The 17,791-nt window shown below is 46.5% G+C and overlaps 1 protein-coding gene across 4 annotated transcripts in view; it reads left to right on the plus strand.

Moving 5' to 3' along the window:
- GARNL3 (GTPase activating Rap/RanGAP domain like 3) overlaps window positions 1-17,791 on the plus strand; it is a 104,696-nt gene that overhangs the window by 79,722 nt on the left and 7,183 nt on the right. For 3 of the 4 annotated variants that reach the window (XM_035113396.2, XM_035113398.2, XM_035113397.2), the window contains 12 exons: window positions 3,355-3,429; window positions 3,968-4,079; window positions 4,801-4,899; window positions 5,857-5,970; window positions 7,245-7,420; window positions 8,628-8,786; window positions 9,355-9,421; window positions 12,284-12,391; window positions 13,227-13,345; window positions 14,008-14,143; window positions 16,467-16,676; window positions 17,532-17,643. In XM_035113396.2, the coding sequence (XP_034969287.1) occupies window positions 3,355-3,429; window positions 3,968-4,079; window positions 4,801-4,899; window positions 5,857-5,970; window positions 7,245-7,420; window positions 8,628-8,786; window positions 9,355-9,421; window positions 12,284-12,391; window positions 13,227-13,345; window positions 14,008-14,143; window positions 16,467-16,676; window positions 17,532-17,643 (1,487 nt within the window). The remainder of the gene's footprint in view (window positions 1-3,354; window positions 3,430-3,967; window positions 4,080-4,800; window positions 4,900-5,856; window positions 5,971-7,244; window positions 7,421-8,627; window positions 8,787-9,354; window positions 9,422-12,283; window positions 12,392-13,226; window positions 13,346-14,007; window positions 14,144-16,466; window positions 16,677-17,531; window positions 17,644-17,791) is intronic. The other variant, XM_035113399.2, reaches the window with a different exon arrangement.

Genomic DNA, 17,791 nt, shown 5'->3' on the forward strand with positions numbered 1-17,791 from the left:
AGTGGTACCTATTTATCTACTTGCACTTTGACGTGCTTTCGAACTGCTAGGTTGGCAGGAGCTGGGACCGAGCAAGGGGAGCTCACCCCATCGCGGGGATTTGATAGTTTACACCAAATTGAAGAGTGAAGTGATAGAGGCATTGGAAGGGGAATAGGCCCGATTCATGGAAAGCAAGGCTACCAATGGCTGCAATCCCTGATGGCTATGTTCTGCCTCCGCAGTTGGAGGCATTATGCCTCTCAACACCAGTTGCTGAAAACAGCAGGAGAGGATCAGAGATCCTTTGCAAAGGCATCTGGTTGGGCAGTGTGAGAACAGGATGCTAGTGTAGGTGGGCCACTGGCTCTTCTTATGTTTGTAGACTGTGATCCCACAATCCACTGCTGATCAAAACTGGCTTTAGGTTTGAGGGGGTCTTTGGCAAAGTTCACATTAGTGCCCCTCATCCTCAGGTTGGAGGTTTTCCTGGCATAGCATCACTCCAGAACACTGGGGGGGGGTGTGCTTTCAGCTGCCTGGCATGGTGGGCCCAAGGCAGGTGTTGGGTCCTGTTTTGGGTCCTGTCAGGGTACTGGGAGCCCAGCAGCTGTCTAAGGGTGCCGGGTGCTGTTCTCAATCAACAGAGGTGGCGATGGTTCTGAATATCAGTTGCAGGAAATAGCAGGAGGGTTGTGTTCTTGCACTCAGGTTGTGTTCGTGGGCTTTCTAGGGGGGATCTCATTACCCATTATGAGAACAGGATGCTGGACTAGAGGAGCCATTGGCCTAATCCAGAAAGTCTCCCGTGTTAATCTGACACCAGACCTGCTCCCAAGCTGTTGACTGCAATTATATTTGCACCAGCCCTCTGAGGTGTTATGCATCTTTATCTTCACGGCTTTAAAGAAAACCCTGAAAAACGTGCAACACATTCTATCAACGCCAAATTGATTTCCTCTCACCCTTGAAAAAAAACCCAGCAAATTAGGGCACCAAATGTTCGAGAGAGGGAGAATATTACGTCAGGCGTACCAATAGAAATGAGAGCAAAAGCCTGTTCAACAAAGGAGCTGGCATCAAATCCAAATTGCAAGCAAGGGCAATTAACAGGGGATCAGTTGTAAAGAAAACCAGGTTGAAACAGAAAGGAATTAGCAGGCTCTGAGAGCTCACTGCCTTCTCCTTTGCAGAGGGAAGGAGAAAACATAGTGTCTGGGGATCAAATAGAAAGTGGGTCAAAAAAAGATCTGGATTTGGGTAGCCCTTTGTGGCCGTAGTTTGGTAGCCCTCTTTACAGCACGAAAGGAAGCAACTTGCAAGTTCACAGTATCAGGAGAGACCCTTCAACAGATAATGAGGCCTTGACTTTGATAAGAAAGATTATAGCATTTCTTGTGGAGCAGTCACGTACCCTCTTAGCAGATTTGCTAAATACGTCATTTCATGAAGTGTATCATTGTGTTCTTCCCAGAACCGCTGTACCTTTTACATGCTGAGATGGTTGCCATAGTGGTCTGGTGGGACTTTGTGCCCAGGACAGTATGATATGTATTTGTCACAATAAGCAAAATTAATTCATGGGATTTGTCTCCACGAAGTGTGCTTGTGGCCACTGACTTTGATAGCTTTAGGCAAATTGTGGATAATTTTGATGGTGGCTGTTAGCCATGATGGCAAGATTGAGCATCTGTGGTCAGAGGCAGGCTATCTTTGAATACCAGAAACTAGGGATATGCAGAAAGGGAGAGTTGTTGCCTTCATACTTGTAGAGGGCATCAAAACAAAACATCCAAAAATGGAGATGTCCCCAGTGCACCATGGAAACAGGTAAATTGTCAGGCCCAGTCCACTTTGATGAAAGACTCTGATCAATATCAGAGTATTGATTGGGAAGGGGGGGGACATACTGCTTTGTTTTCAATCAGTGCATGTCCCATAACTTTCTGCTGAAATCTTACAACTTTGAATACCACAAATATTTTGGTTTATTTTTTGCCCTCCTTTCATTGTGCCATAGGATAGGAGTGCCCCTCTAGATAGCAATAAAGATGGGGGAAGCATTGCACTACAGCCAATAAAGCAGAGTGTTGTGTGGATGGTCCAGTATAAACCCGTGATTAATGTATTATCATTACGTAATTGACATGTTGTTGAATACACCTGTCTGGGGGGGGGAAACCCAGCCTAGATGTTCCTTATGGCCATCCTTGTGCAGTGGGGGAGTGTTTCTTCACTGTACCATGTAGATAACACATGTGAAACAGGCACTCCATATGGAGGCCGGCATGTAAGTAAATCAGTCTTTACAATCTCATGCCCTCTCACCACCACACACTTTATAAAGGAAGGGGTCATAGCTCACTTGGTGAAGGCAGAATAAATCTCTGGCATTCTAGTTAATGGGATCTGCAGTAGAAGGGTAGTAGAGACAGGGAATCACCTGAGACCCATGACAGTTGCTGCCAGTCATGACTGACTCAATATAAGGTAGATTTATATGTTCACTAGCTGGCCCTGCCACGTGTTGCTGTGGCTTAGTCTGTTAAATGGGTCCTCAGAGTCCCCCTTCAGACTCCTCCCCCCACCCCCCACGGCTCATCCCTGTGATTGGCCCCACCCTGTCCCGATCCATGACCTTTCCCACCCCCTCCTCCCCCCCATCCCCCACCCAGGGGAGCCCCCACCTCTATTCGGCCTAGTTGTTTGGGTTAGTCTGTTAAATGGGCCCTCAGAGTCCCCCTTCAAACTCCCCTGTAGGCCCCACTGTGGTTTAATCTGTTAAATGGGCCATCAGAGTCCCCCTTTTGACTCCTCCCCTCACCACCCCCAGGCTCATCCCTGTGATCGGCCCTACCCTGTCCCTGTCCCTTCCCGCCCCCTCCTCCCCCCACCCCACCCCCCACCCAGGGGAGCCCCCACTTCTATTTGTCCTAGTCTTCAAACCTCTACTTGGCCTAGTCTGCAAATGCGAGCCGAGCTGCTGTGGAGTGGGAAGCTTTCCTACCTGCAGTACTAGTGTAGCCGCCACTAGAGGCTGCTGTTGTGCAAGGTCTCCTGATTCTATTTACCAGCATGCACTTTTGGGTGAGTTGTGTGTTCTGAAATACAGGGTTTTGGGGTTTTTACTTTGCGTAGGTGTAACATCTGTCTTAGTAAATTTTATAAGATTAATCTCACAGTAGCATGGGACATTGTGTGCAAATTTGAACGCTATCGGTCAAGCGGTTTCGGCGAAAAGTGGAAACACACCCACATGCCCTTTTTACATTTTTAGATATATATAAATTCTCTGTGTTGGTCAGAGACCTTAATAAAGATTTGTATGTTCTCTCTCCCCGCCCCCCTCTCTCTCTCATGTCTTTTTTTTTTAAGGCACTCAAACTCAAAACCATTGTGAGAGGCGATGCCCCAGCTATTCTGGCTTCCACAAGCCTCTGTAAAAAGGAGGTGAGTGAATGGTTAAAAGGTAAATCTTTGGGGGAGAATAGGTGAGTTGGCTCAAGAGCCTGGTATAGTTTCTGATTGCTGTGGATAATAGGTTTGTGCTTAGAAGCAAACCATAGTGTAAAATAGATAGAGATTTTTAAAAATATGTAAACATGCATGATTTAGACAGGTCACAGAAGTTACATTTTATTTTCATTTATATTATTCTTAGCATGGGGTACACCCAGCCTTCGTGTTTCTTTTTTTTATCCTCAGCTAACTGCGGGATTTCTGCTTCTGCAAGGGATGCAAAACAACCTCTTGAACTCACCTCTGTAGATCAGTATGTTGTGACTCTGGTGCAGGCTTCCCCAAACTTCGGCCCTCCAGATGTTTTGGACTACAATTCCCATCATCCCTGACCACTGGTCCTGTTAGCTAGGGATCATGGGAGTTGTAGGCCAAAACATCTGGAGGGCCGCAGTTTGGGGATGCCTGCTCTAGTGCTTAGCACCCTTCCCTATTATGCTCACCAGTTCATGGTTCTCTTGTTCCACAGCCCTGGGAGTCCCAGTGCTTCTGCAGCAATTTCCCTCATGATGTTGTCTGCGCAGATTCCTGGGGCCAGTCATTGCTCATCTCTACAGATGTTGGTGTCTTCCTCTTAGATGGTTGGTGGATGACCCTGTGGTTGTTAGTTCATGTGCTGACCTGGTTGCCTTACATTCCCCTACCCCCAATTGATTACTGTAATGTGGCTTATGTAGGGCTTCCTTCATATCTGGCCTGAAAGCTGCTAGTGAGGCCAGACTCCTCACGGGAGCAGGCTGCTGGTTACATGTGACCACTCTGCTGAGAGGGCTGCACTGGTTTGTCAATTTGCCACCAAGCCAGGTTAATTCACAGAGCCCTAAATCACTTTGGCCCAAAGTATTAATGACTGTCTGATCCCTTATGCTCCACCTCCATCGCTGAGATCTTCTGTTGAGGCACTTCTGGTGGTTCTCCACGCCCCTGACACTCACTTTGCCCTTGCAGGGCATTGAGCCTTTAACTTTGGCAGGCTCTGCCCTGTGGAGCAGCCTGCCAGCAGAAGTTTAGCAAGAATAATCTCTGCCTCTTTTTAGATGGCACGTACAATGGTGCCATTTAGAAAGGCCTTTGAAATCTGAGTATTATTGTAACCAGCCAATATATATGATTTCCTCCTTGATGTTTAATAGATTACTGTATTTTATTTTTCTGTTAGAAGCTGCCCAGAGTGGCTGGGGAAACCCAGCCAGATGGGCGGGGTATAAATAATGTATTATTATTATTATTATTATTATTATTATTATTATTGATGTTTTGATCTGAGCCTTGACACAGAGTCTCTTGAATTTTTCCTTCCAGATGGGCAGCCTCCCATCCCAGTGTTTGATAAAACTTTACAGATCAAACAGATGCATGTATTGGAAACTTTGGACCTTCTCATTACTAGAGCAGACAAAGGTAAGGCACATAAGCCTGTCTGGGAGGAAATGTCATTTCCCTGGGCAAGCTTGTGATAGAAGCATAACTGCTTCGCTGGAGGTATTTCAGCTTAGGCTGGATCTTCCAGGATCCTGCATTTATTTTGTAGGATATTGTGTCTACTGCTTTAACCTTCTGTAAGCCCAAGATGCAAAACTACATCTTGTGTCCAATCTCTGGATGCTGGGATTTGTTGAAGAAAGATGGCTGGATGGAATGTCCTGGATTGCCTGGGACTGTGGCCCTGCAGTAGATAACAAAACAAACCATGACTGCCTTTGGTGCATGGCACTTCAGAAACATCCCACAGCCTCCCTCCTTTTAGCTGTCTCCTACCTTTCATTACTCAAGAGGGCTGGCTCTTCCATCTTCACCCTGTGGGTGCATTCTGCACACCAGCCTTCAGTTATTATATTTTTATTTTATTTTATCTTTTATTTTTATTTGTGTGTGTGTGTGTGTGTGTGTGTGTGTGTGTGTACACACATTCCTCCCAAAAAAATTAAGCTAAAAAATCAATGATCAATGTTAAAAACAAGGATGTTGTTGTTTAGTCGTTTAGTCGTGTCCGACTCTTCGTGACCCCATGGACCATAGCATGCCAGGCCCCCCTGTCTTCCACTGCCTCCCGCAGTTTGGTCAAACTCAAAAACAAGGATAGAACAACCTAAAATATACAAGTGTTTTGTCTGATTTATTTTTTATCCCTTAGCATCAGGTGTTCAGCAGTAGACTGCTTCTGAAATTGGAAGTTCCATAAATCCAGCATAGCCAGCCATTGCAGGTAGATCTCTCTTACAGGATCTGCCCCAGCTATCTTGATTTTGACTACCAGGGGATATTCCCTACACCACATACCAGATTAGTATGGTGTTTTTTAAAGAAAGAAACATTTGTCCCTGTAACATGTCTATTTGTGTGTCTCCCACCTGACAGGGAAGGACGCCCGCCTCCTCGTCTTCCGGCTGAGTGCTGTACGGAAAGGCATGGAATGCAAGCAAGCCAGAAGCAAGTGTGACTGCCGAGAGAACAAACTGGAGAAAACGAAAGGTGCTTATGGCAGGGGGTGGAGGAGCTTTTACAGCCTAGGGACTATCTTCCCTTCTGGTAATCTCCTGGGGGCCACATGCTGGAGGCAAAAGGAGGTGCACTTTTCCTTTGCACAGCAGGGTAGTTTCTTCATGCACCCCCCCCCATTCTATTCCCCGCGCAGCCGAGGAGTTCGAGTTCAGGGACACATTCCAACCTGATTAAAACATTCATTGAGGGTATGAAGCAGTGCTGGAGAGGGATGTGGCCTGCGGAGAGTATGATAGTAGTGCTGAGATCAGGCAGTGGGTCCCAGCCAGCCAGCCAGCCAGCCAACGAACCAACCAACCAGCTGAACGATGCTTTAAGGCAGGCATGTCACACCTGCGGCCCTCCAGATGTTTTGACCTACAACTCCCATGATCCCTAGCTAGCAGGACCAGTGGTTGGGGAAGATGGGAATTGTAGTCCAAAACATCTGGAGGGCCGCAGGTTTGACATGCCTGCTTTAAGGGATCACAAGGTTGTGAACATGTGAAACTGCCTTATCTTGAAGTCATCTGGCCTACTATTCTTGGCGGCTTTCTAGTGTTGGTGGCTTCCCCATCCTTGACATCCTCTTTATATGGGGAATCTGGGGATTTGAACCTGGGAATGTGTTGTCTGTAGGCGGAGTATGTGCTCTTATCATTGACTTAGGTGCCTGTCCTTGCATTACAGAGTTTTCCTGTAAGAACACCCCTGCATTAAAGCAGGTTGATTTCAGGTGTCAGGGGACAGCAGCACAGCTTAAGCCAATAGTTTTGGGTAGGTGAATGAATGGAAACTACAAACTGAATTTCTTCCCCCTCCTCAGTCTCTAGTCAAGCTCAAGTCCCGCACTGACCACAGCATAGCACTGAGTCTCTGGGGAAGGGCCATAGGTCAGTGGTGCAGAGTTTGTTCTGTACGAAGAAGGTCCCAGGTTCAATCCCTGGCAACTCCAGTAGGGCTGGGAGAGGCCCTTTCCTGGAATCCTGGACCACAGCTGCCAGTCAGCAAAGACAGTGCTGGTCTAAATGGTCCAATAGTCTGACTCAGTATAAGGCAGTTTCCTATTTCAATGCAGCTGGGCAGTGATGCCTTCTGTTCCTTTGCAAGAAACAGCTAGATGTGGTGGTGCTAAAACATCATGATCCACTGTGGTCAGTTTGCAGCTCTTCTCTCCCATCCTTCTGAGCCAGGCTTTCCTTTGGGACATTTCTCAGAGCTGTGCTTGAGACACACACACCCTCAACTGAACCTTTTTTGCCCAGGCTGCCATCTGTATGCCATCAACACCCACCACAGCAACGAGCTACGGATCGTCGCATGCATCCGGAACAAGCTGCTTCTCATCACCAGGAAGTTCAAGCAGTGGGAGGGTCTGAACAGTGGCCTCCCGTTGTCGCCTCAGTCAGAGTCCCCAGTTGAAGAATTCCAGTACATCCGGGTAGGTTTGAGGTAAAGCACCGGCAAACTACCACCGTCCACACATGCCTTCTCCTCCTTGGGTGCCTGGCAGAAAACTGTAAGCTGCCCTTTTAAGCTTAGGAGCTGATCCAGTCTTCCTGATCTTTAAAAATCCTTCAGAGGCGCCATGGGGCCCACGATCAAGAGGGGAAACTTTGGCCTAACTCCCACCATCCCTGAGCACATCAGCACCTGGAGGGCCACAGATTTCCCCACCCTTGCCATAAAAGCAGCAACAGTTTAAAATTATAGGGCAGTGGGAGGAAGGGGTCACCAAGCCTTTTGAACCAATGGGTGCATTTGGAATGCTGAGAAAGTTCCTTGGGCGCCAGTCACTCAACGGGTTGCTGTGGCATAAGGGCTACCATATCTTTACAAAAAACGCAGAAAAAGAGTACCCTAAAATGGTGCAGGCACACACACACACACACACACACACACACACACACACACACACACACTATTCAGCCATCCCATCAATGGAAAAAGGCACCTACAATAGCCACCACCATGCTCACCCACAGAGAGAGAAGTTTTTCACACCTCAGTTCAGGTTTTAGGGGGTGTTCAATGTAGGAGAGGCCAAGCCAATGCAAACAGGAACTGAGTAAGGAGAACAAGCAGCCCTCCATCTATTGCAGATTTTTGAGGGAATATTCACCAGGACCTCTCACAGACACCAGAATAGCTTGGAATAGCCAAGTTTTCAAGGCCCATTTGAACCTAACCAGAGAGGGCACCAGACACACATCCACATTGACAGGGCATGATAGGGTACAGAGGCCTCATTTCTAGGGCCTACCAACTTGATGGATCTTAATAGCAGGTCTGTGGGCAAAGCCTCCATGGCTGATCTGTGCATTCATATCAGCCTTTATCATGCTCTTCTAACTTTAGTTACCTTTTTATTAACTAAAATGTTTAAAATGCAAATGATTTATTTATTGTGGAAGGTTCTGCCATCTCTGTTGTTGTATTGGTCACCCTTTTCTGTACCTGAGATCCTCAAGAAGTCTGAATTTGGTGTCCTGCATCTCTATTCATGCACACACCATAGCTGCCAAGTTTTCCCTTTTCTCGCAAGGAAGCCTATTCAGCATAAGGGGAAATCCCTGTAAAAAAGGGATAACTTGGCAGCTATGGCACACACACAATACCTCTAATGCAGCATTGTTTGGGGATTGCAGGAGATCTGCTTGTCTGACCCCCCTGTTGTCATGGCATTGGTGGACGGGCCCACAGGCGAAAATGACAACCTGATTTGCGTCGCCTACCGGCACCAGTTTGACTTGATCAATGAGAGCACGGGCGAATCCTACAGATTGCACCACGTTGACTCGAGCAGGGTAAGTTCATTGGGTGTCCCTCATTTCCTTCGAAAGGGTCTCAGCCTCCCCACCCGCAAGGGGACAATGACAATAAAGATAACTTATATCTTAAAAAAATGCAGTTGATCTCAGGATCAGGGGCATCTCCTGCACTACACCTAATGTCTACTGTCAACCTGATTCAGTTGATTAAAAAGGCAATCCTAGGTGATGAATCAGTCAAAATGAAATACTTTTGTCCTGTTACTTCCTATGAATTTTTTTTTTAACCGTCACTGGGAAATCACTGGGATTTCTAAACATGCTTAACTTGGGCTGGGTCATGCCCCCTGTGCTAGAAAACAAAAATGTATAATTACAGAAGCAGCACTTCTTCAGTTGTTTACTTAGGCTTTGAATTAGAAGTGTATGTAAAACAATTAGATTAAATTACAGACTAGATGTAGGTGCCAGAATTTAGAAACATTTGGTGGGGGGGGGGACTTCTCCTTTTCCTCCTGATACAAAACCGCTGAATTGTTCTCACAGAGTTCATAGGAAGCTCAGCCTCCAGCCTGCCCACTACCCTTGCCCGTTATCATTGCAGGTTAATTTTGTTGCAGCTATTGATGTGTACGAAGATGGAGAAGCTGGCCTGCTTTTGTGCTATAACTGTAAGTACTGTTAACTCGCTCTGTCCAGGGAGACGGTCTGGGGTCTGTCTATGGTTCCGTCTTGCATCAGTGCAGAACAGACATTTAAGGAGTAAAAGACTTGCTTCGCACAGGAGAAGGCAGTGAGGTAGAATAGGGACTGCTAGAGCTTAAGAGATGGCAGGTGGCGCTGTGGGTTAAACCAGTGGTCTTCAACCCCCGGGCCACGGACCGGTAGCGGTCCGTGGATCAATTGGTACCGGGCCGCCTAAGGATCATTAAATACAATTAAATTAAAATTATTAAATCAAAACAATCTAAATAAAATATAAACAATAAACGCCCCCCCCCCCAGCGGGCCACAGTAAAATTATCAAACGTTGACTGGTCCGCGGTGATAAAAAGGTTGGGGAGAACTGGGTTAAACCACAGAGTCTAGGGCTTGGTGATCAGAAGGTCGGCGGTTCGAATCCCTGCAACGGGGTGAGCTCCCGTTGCTCGGTCCCAGCTCCTGCCCACCTAGCAGTTCGAAAGCACATCAAAGTGCAAGTAGATAAATAGGGACCGCTCCGGCGGGAAGGTAAACGGCGTTTCCGTGCGCTGCCCTGGTTCGCCAGAAGCAGCTTTGTCATGCTGGCCACATGACCCGGAAGCTGTCTGCGGACAAACGCCGGCTCCCTCGGCCTATAGAGCGAAATGAGCGCCGCAACCCCAGAGTCGGACACGACTGGACCTGATGGTCAGGGGCCCCAGGGGCCCCAGGGGCACCTTTAGAGCTGAAGAGAAACACCCTCTGCTGGCAGTCAGGAGACGGATGGTGGTTGGTGTGTTTTCGTGCATGTGCTTGTGGGTGCACTTGAAAGCAGGGAGGCATACCTGTGGAAATCAGAGGATGTTATTGAGATGATGTGACTTCAAGAATTTGCTTACTTTCCTCCCATTCCTTTATTCCTTTTGCATAATTATGAACCTGCAGGCAGGGATTCTCTCATCTTTGATGTAAAACATAAAACAGTTGGAAAATGTTAGGTGCTTTATAAATCATATTATCATATTTTATTTTATATTATACAAATAATATTATTTATGTTACTATCATTTATAAAGTAGTACAGTGGTACCTCGGTTTAAGTACTTAGTTGGTTCTGGGGTGCTATTCGCTCCCCGAAAAGTACTTAAACCGACCACCGATAGCGCGTGTGTGCGAAGCGCCGCTAGATCTGTGCATGCGTGGACCGCGCAGATCGCTTCTGCGCATGCGCGTGTGGCAGAACCCGGAAGTAAACACTCTGGGTCCGCAGAGTACTCAAACCGCAGCAGACTTAAACCGAGGTATGACTGTAATAATAGTTGTTGTTGTATTCAACTAAGTTCTAATAAGAGTACCTTAATTATGTTCTTGGATATAGCCCAATCATAACCATCATCAATTTCATAGAATTGCAGGATCATAAAGTTGGAAGGGATCCCAAGGGTCATCTAGTCCAACCCACGGCAATGCAGGAATCTCAACTAATACACCCATGACAGATGGTCATCTTGCCATAGGATTGCCCCCATAGGCATGGAAAGTGTTTCTTCTCTTGCACATATGCCTCACAATATACGTCCACTGCACATTAATGATTGATAAATAATTTAATATAATGTATAGGATAGGATAAGTTGTTAAGATAATAAAACAGTTATACAATTTTAATAGAATAAGGATAACAGGAAACAGTTTGTTTGGAAAGGGGCAGAAGTTAGAGAAGAGAAAGACAGACTTGCTTTCCTGCTGGTTACACATGCTCTTTGCATAGGCAGCACCTGGTGGTGGATGGGCAGCTGACAGGTGCATCAAAACAGCTGCCAGAAGTCAAAGTAAGTCTGGATTGATGCACTGGGCAGCCGTTAAGCCTTCTCTTCTCCATTAGCCTTATCCAAAACAAGGAGGGGCTCAAGTGGTTTGATAGTAGAATGCAGTAGATGGCCAGCCTCCAAGTCTTGCCCTCTCTTTTCCACTAGAATAGGCAAATGAGCCCACACATAGCGGCAGTGGTGAAAATAAAGTCTATGCAGCTTGACTTGAAGGCAGGAAGACAAGGAATCTGGAAAGGTTTCTTCCTTCTGGCCACTTTGGCCATCACCCCACTTGCCAGTCCTCTGATTCTGGGTGAAGCTGGCAGAAGCTGGCTTGAGCAAAAATCTCAGTTTCTTGTCAATTTGTCTTATTGGCAAAGCAAAGCTAGGAACCTGGATGAGCAAAAGCACTTGCATATGTGGACAAAGCAGAAGAGCAAGGAGAAAGCAAGCGCCAAACTTCCATTTCATAGAACTGTAGAGTCAAAAGGGAGCCTCCTGGCCCACCACCCCCTGGGACAGACTGTTCCACAGTGAAACGGCTGTTACCTTTAGGAAGATTCTCCTCACGTTTAGCCAAAATCTGCATTCCTGCCATTTCTGTCTTCTATGCAGTGCTTTTTTTTCTGGGGGTACGCATACCCCTAAACATTTTGAGAATCTAAGTCTGGCCTCATTGAGGGGCAGTATTTCAATATGAGTAGGAAAATGAGAGTACCTCAAAACATTTTTAGGGGGGGGAAAGCACTGCTTCTATGTATTTGAAAACAGCTCTCCTCTCTCCCATGTTGAAGGTTGCCAACTCCACTGGTGATTATTTGTGCCTTTGGCATCGACCAGATGCTCAAGCATAGAGTAGCTGAGGCCTTTCCCAGCGAAATGGTGAGGCTGCAACAGGAGAAAGCTTCACTCCTTCTAATTTCTGTGTTCCTGGCTGGAGCAGGGCCAGTGACATTGCTTGGCTGCCTTGTTTTTCTACATTTGGTGTCAAGCTCCATGTTTCTTTATTTGCTTGAAGTTAACAGGGGTCTCTTGTTACAGATGTCTGCTATTACCGCAAAGTGTGTCCCTTCAATGGGGGCTCGCCTTTGGTCCAGCCATCAGCATCTGACTTCCACTTCAGCTGGAACCAGGTTCCTTATGCCATTGGTAAGAAGAGCCAGTTGCCCCCCCCCTTCCCAATAAGTCTCTGCTGTTGTGTGAAGCCATTGTAATGTGGAGGGACAGCCTCTATGGGCAAGCAGAGGGAGGGAGGAGGACGATGCGGTGGGAGGAAGAGAGAAAAGGGGGGTAGTCAGCAGGGAATGTGGCCCTCAACAAAAAAAAGGTTGTCCATCCTTTGCCTGCCTTAATTGTTTTGATCACATTATGCCCCTGTGTAACACAGCGACACCCATTAGTTTCCTGTCTGCTCCTGGATCCAGCACACAAATGCCTTCTTCTGACTTCAGAGCCTGCCATTGCCCTGACCCATATCTCCTCCCTTATCCCTGCCCTTTGCTCCACCACTCTCAACTCTCCAAAGCTCTCCTGCTCCTAAAAATGACTCCACCTTTCCCTCTCTTTCTGCTACTTCTTCTGCCTGAAGCACCTGCACAATACCTTCCTCTCTCCCTTCAAATCCCTCTGGCCTCAAAACCCACATTTTCTGGGAAGCCTTTGGCACAGCCCCATCAGCTTCACCCCCTCCTGAAAACAGAGCTTTAGTACGTGCAACTGAGCAGACCTGAAGAGTCTTCTTCCCCTCTCCATTGCCTCTGTCTTCCTCCCCTTAGTTAAATTTTAGGGGCAGGAATCTGTTTTTTGTTGTTGTTGGACTTTGATGGTGCTATAGGTAAGTCAGTAATAATGTGGTAAAGGCTCATTGTATGTCAGGAAAACTTCAGAGCTTCATGATGCTTAGGATTGACAACGTATCACAGAAGTCCATCATATATGATGTTGCATTTATTTCTTCATTAAATTCTTTTGTCTCCCCCTGCAGTTTGTGCTTTCCCCTATATTTTGGCCTTCACCACCGATTCCATTGAGATCCGATTAGTGGTGAATGGGAACCTCGTCCACACAGCTGTGGTCCCTGCGCTTCAGCTGGTGGCATCAAGGGTAAGGCAGTGATATAAGAAATCTGGTTACCTGTGCAAAATTCCCCTTCTTCTAGACATGCTTCTTCTAGACCAGGCATCCCCAAACTTTGGCCCTCCAGATGTTTTGGCCTATAACCCCCATGATCCCTAGCTAACAGGACCAGTGGTCGGGGAAGATGGGAATTGTAGTCCAAAACATCTGGAGGGCCGAAGTTTGGGGATGCCTGTTCTAGACTACAAAGGCAGAATCATAGAATTGTAGAGTTGGAAGGGACCCTGTGTTTCATATTAAGACTGCATCATTTAACCCATAAGCCCACTAAACAAGCAGGACATGCAACAAAACTTTACTGCGTGATTTTCCTGTTCAGGCTGCTGGCCACCTGGCCTGCCCTTTCCCATGATACACCATTCCATCCCGTTCCCACTCCCACTCACTTTTCTGGGTTTTCTCCCTAACTGCCAAACAGCATTCTGTGCTCACTGAGTACCCTCTGTCCCCATTGGCCGATTTTGCCCTCATTGCTGCCCAAGGTATCCCTCCCCGAACAAACATACAAACCTAGGGGTTTCCTTTTCATGGGTGCCATTGGAGATGTTTGTGGGCACACGGGTACCACGGTGACAACCCATAGCTTTAGATAAGTCCATTTTGCTAACACAGCCTCTTTCTCCTTCCAGTCAGATATCTACTTCAGAGCCGTAACGGCAGTGAGCGAGCCATCCAATGGTAGTTCCAAGGAGACTAATTCACCTAGTACCCCTCAGACACCATCAGTCAATGAAATCCCTGTTTTCTCTCCTTCCGCAGCAGAAGGTAAGGAAGGGGCTAAGGCCAACTGAGAATTTGTTGCTTCTGTAGTATGTTCAGCTAAAGCATCATTCTTCAACCTTTTCGGGCTTGAAACTGTCCTTTTATCCCAAATCTGCACAATGTCAGACTTAGGGAGATAGGAAGACATATTTTTCCATTCCGTGTTCATTGCATGCAGTGCTGCTTCCGTTCCACTGCAGTCATCTTCCACCTAACCTGGAGTTATTTGCCTTGCTATCATCTGTGGTGAAATTAACTGATTTGTGTGATTCACTAATTAAATGTGTAAAATGTGTTTTTTTTTCAACTAAGCCAATTCAGATGCATAGATGTTACATGTTTTATTTATTTGTTTTATTTCTGTTTAGCTACTGCTGTTTTTAACCATATTGTAAATACCTGTTTTTTAAAACTAGTTTTTAAATGGATAATCTTAATGTTTTATTTTAATTTTTTGTAAACTGCTTAGAGGTTTTGCTTTGTTTTACATTCAAGTGGTATATAAATTTTGTTAAATGAATAAATCTGGCAGAAGAGTGCTAACTTCATATAAAATCGGTTGGTCTTTTTAAGGGAGAATAGGATCAATTGAAGAAGGATTAGGTGAATTAAGAAAATTGAAATGTGGATCTAATTAATGGAGTCATTTGTTTTACTTATAGGTTATAGAAAACAATGAACGGAAAACAATGAAAGGAAAAAATAGTGTTAGATATTATAGTAGATCAAATGTTATGTTACATAGAAGATTCTTAATCCTTTTTGTAGAATACTTTAAGAAATGTAATTTGAAATACTGTTCAAAGGGGGAAGGGTTTAATTTATATTTATGCTTCAGTCAATATTACTTTTGTAATACAATGTGGTATGGAAAAAATGACAAATTAGAAAAATAATAAAAATGATGAATCAATAAGGCATGCCTGGAGGATGTGGACTATTTAAACCCCTTCCAGTCGGGTTTTAGGCTCCACCATGCGACTGAAAATGCCTTGGACATGCTGGTTGATGATCTCTGGTGGGCTAGGGACAGAGGTGAAAGCTGTTTCCTGGTTCTGCTGGATCTCTCAGCAGCTTTTGTTACCGTCAACCACAGTATCCTCCAGTACCATCTAGGAGGGTTGGGGGCAGTGGTTTCGCTCCTTCCTCCTGGGTTGTGTCTAGAAAGTAGTGGTGGGGGATTAATGTTCGGACCCCTGGGCACTCACTTGTGGGGTGATCCAGGGCTTCAAACTCTCCCCCATTCTTTTTAACATCTATATGAAACTGCTGGGTTTGGGCTGGGTGTTCACCAGTAAGCGAATTATACACAGCTCTTCCTTTCTTTTAATTCAGAACCAGTGAAGGTGGTGAACATCCTGTGTAGGTGTCTGTAGACGGTTGGGGGGGTAGATGGCAGTCAACAGATTGAGGTTGAATCCCAACAAAAGAGAAGTACTGTTTCTGGGGGACAGGGGGCGGGCAGGTGGGAGGGACTCCCTGGTCCTGAATGGAGTAACTGTGCCCCTAAAGGACTCACAGCTGTCCATGGAGGCACAGGCCAAGGGCATCAGTGTCCAGGGCATCTGTCTGCCAGCTCCATCTAGTACACCAGCTTGGACCCTACCTGCCCGCACACTGTCTTGCCAGATTGGTGCATACTCTGGTTATCTCCCGCTTGGACTACTGCAATGTGCTGTATGTGGAGCTACCTTTGAAGGTGGATTCAGAAACTACAGTTAATCCAGAATGCAGCTTCCAGACTGGTTACTGGGAGCTGCCACCAGGACCATATAACACCGGTCCTAAAAGAGCTACATTGGCTCCCAGTACATTTCCTAGCACAAATCAAAGTTTTGGTGCTGACCTTTAAATCCCTAAACAGCTTTGGTCCTGTATACCTGAAGGAGCGTCTCTGCTCCCATCGTTCTGCCTGGACACTGAGATCCATCTCTGAGGGCCTTCTGGCAGTTCCCTATTGTGAGAAGTGAGGTTACAGGGAAACAGGGCACACGGGTATGGCCTTCTCAGTAGTTGCACCCTCCCTTGGAACACCCTCCCCATCAGATGGCAAGGAAACAAACAATTATCTGACTTTCGGAAGACATCTGAAGGCAGCCCAAATAGGGAAGTTTTTAATGTGTAATGTTTTACTGTGGTTTTATAATTTGCTGGAAGCCACCCAGAGTGGCTTGGGCAACCCAGTCAGATGGGCAGCATATAAATAATAAATGATTGTTATTATTATAAGGAGGGTAAAAGAGGTTTTTGTGGACCGCCATCTCACCCGCAAGCTTGCTTATAGTCACCTCCTGCTCCACGACCCTCCTCCTCCTTGTCACTTCAGGTGAAGCTCTGTGCAAAAACATCTACAAGATCCCCCTGAGCAACCTGGTCGGCAGGAGCATCGAACGCCCACTCAAGTCCCCCCTGGTCCCCAAAGTCATCACCACCCCGACGTCGGCCAGCAGCACCTCCATCCCTGTCGCTCCTTCCCTCTCTTTGTCGCGCATAGAGATCAAAGAAATCGCAACCCGGACACGCAAAGAATTACTTGGTAAAGTAATAGGGCCATCCATGGGCGTAGGCAGCAAGGGATCAGCAGGATATTTGGATGTAGCCATGATCTATGTTGGAATTGTAATGGGTGAAAATGCAACACCCTGGTGCTGGAGTTCATTGTACTATTAGGAACGTTGCTTGCCCCCTTTCCTCCAGCTTTCTTACTCTTTAAGTCAAGATGCTATTGACTGACACTGCAGGTATTGATCTCTCACTCAGGCTCGCTTGAATCTCTTGACTGTGGCATGGGCTAGTCTGCTTGTCTGTTCAGGGGCTTGCAGATTTCAGCAGAATATGGTAGACAAGCCCTCCCCAAACCCCGTGGTTGTCAGGAATCTGACCTCAAACTGTGTGCCTCTGCATTGTGAGATCAAGGACAATCTCCTCCTCTTTGGTGGGGATTGTTGCTCTGCCACCCTTCCAGCTCCAAATTTGGAGCTTGTAATTTGTAACTAAGTTGCCAAGGCATTTAAAGAGTCTTAGCCCCCTTGGCACCCCAAATGGCGAATCTCAGCCTCTCTCATCAGCTTAGATCTGGAGAGGAGGGCAGTGATCTCCCCTGTCATTGACCAACAAAGCTCAGTGCACTATGGCAGTGGTCCAAGCTGGAGAGGAAAGCCAAGAGACTTCTTATCACCCTTTGCCAAAGGCAGCAAAAGGCTCACTACAGTGATGACAGCAAGACGATTTATAGATTCCCCAGTCTGTTGTTGTATTACACTTACCAGTGATCACCTCAGAGGCCCTTTTGGGGATCTGAACAGCCAGGTGGAATTAGTCATTGACAAATGAAACAATTCCATTGCCTTTACTCTGAGAATTCAGAAGCATTCCTTTCTTCATCATCCAGGTCTCCTAGACGGCCATGGTCCCAAGTCGGAGGGGGGAGAAAAGAAGAAGAAAATCCCCCAGAAACAGTCAGACCCCAAGCCAGGAACAGTACGGTCAACAAGTAGTGACAGGTAACATATAGAAAGGTGCAATTCTTTGAGGGGCAGAAGCAGCACTATGCACAAGTCCATATTCTCATTGCATCTGCAGCCCCTAAACTGCCTTTTAGGTCAGAATCATGTTCCGTACTCCCGATTGAATGCCTTCTTTTCATTCTTT

Source organism: Zootoca vivipara, chromosome Z, assembly GCF_963506605.1.
Source record: "Zootoca vivipara chromosome Z, rZooViv1.1, whole genome shotgun sequence".
NCBI classification, from domain to species: domain Eukaryota; kingdom Metazoa; phylum Chordata; class Lepidosauria; order Squamata; family Lacertidae; genus Zootoca; species Zootoca vivipara.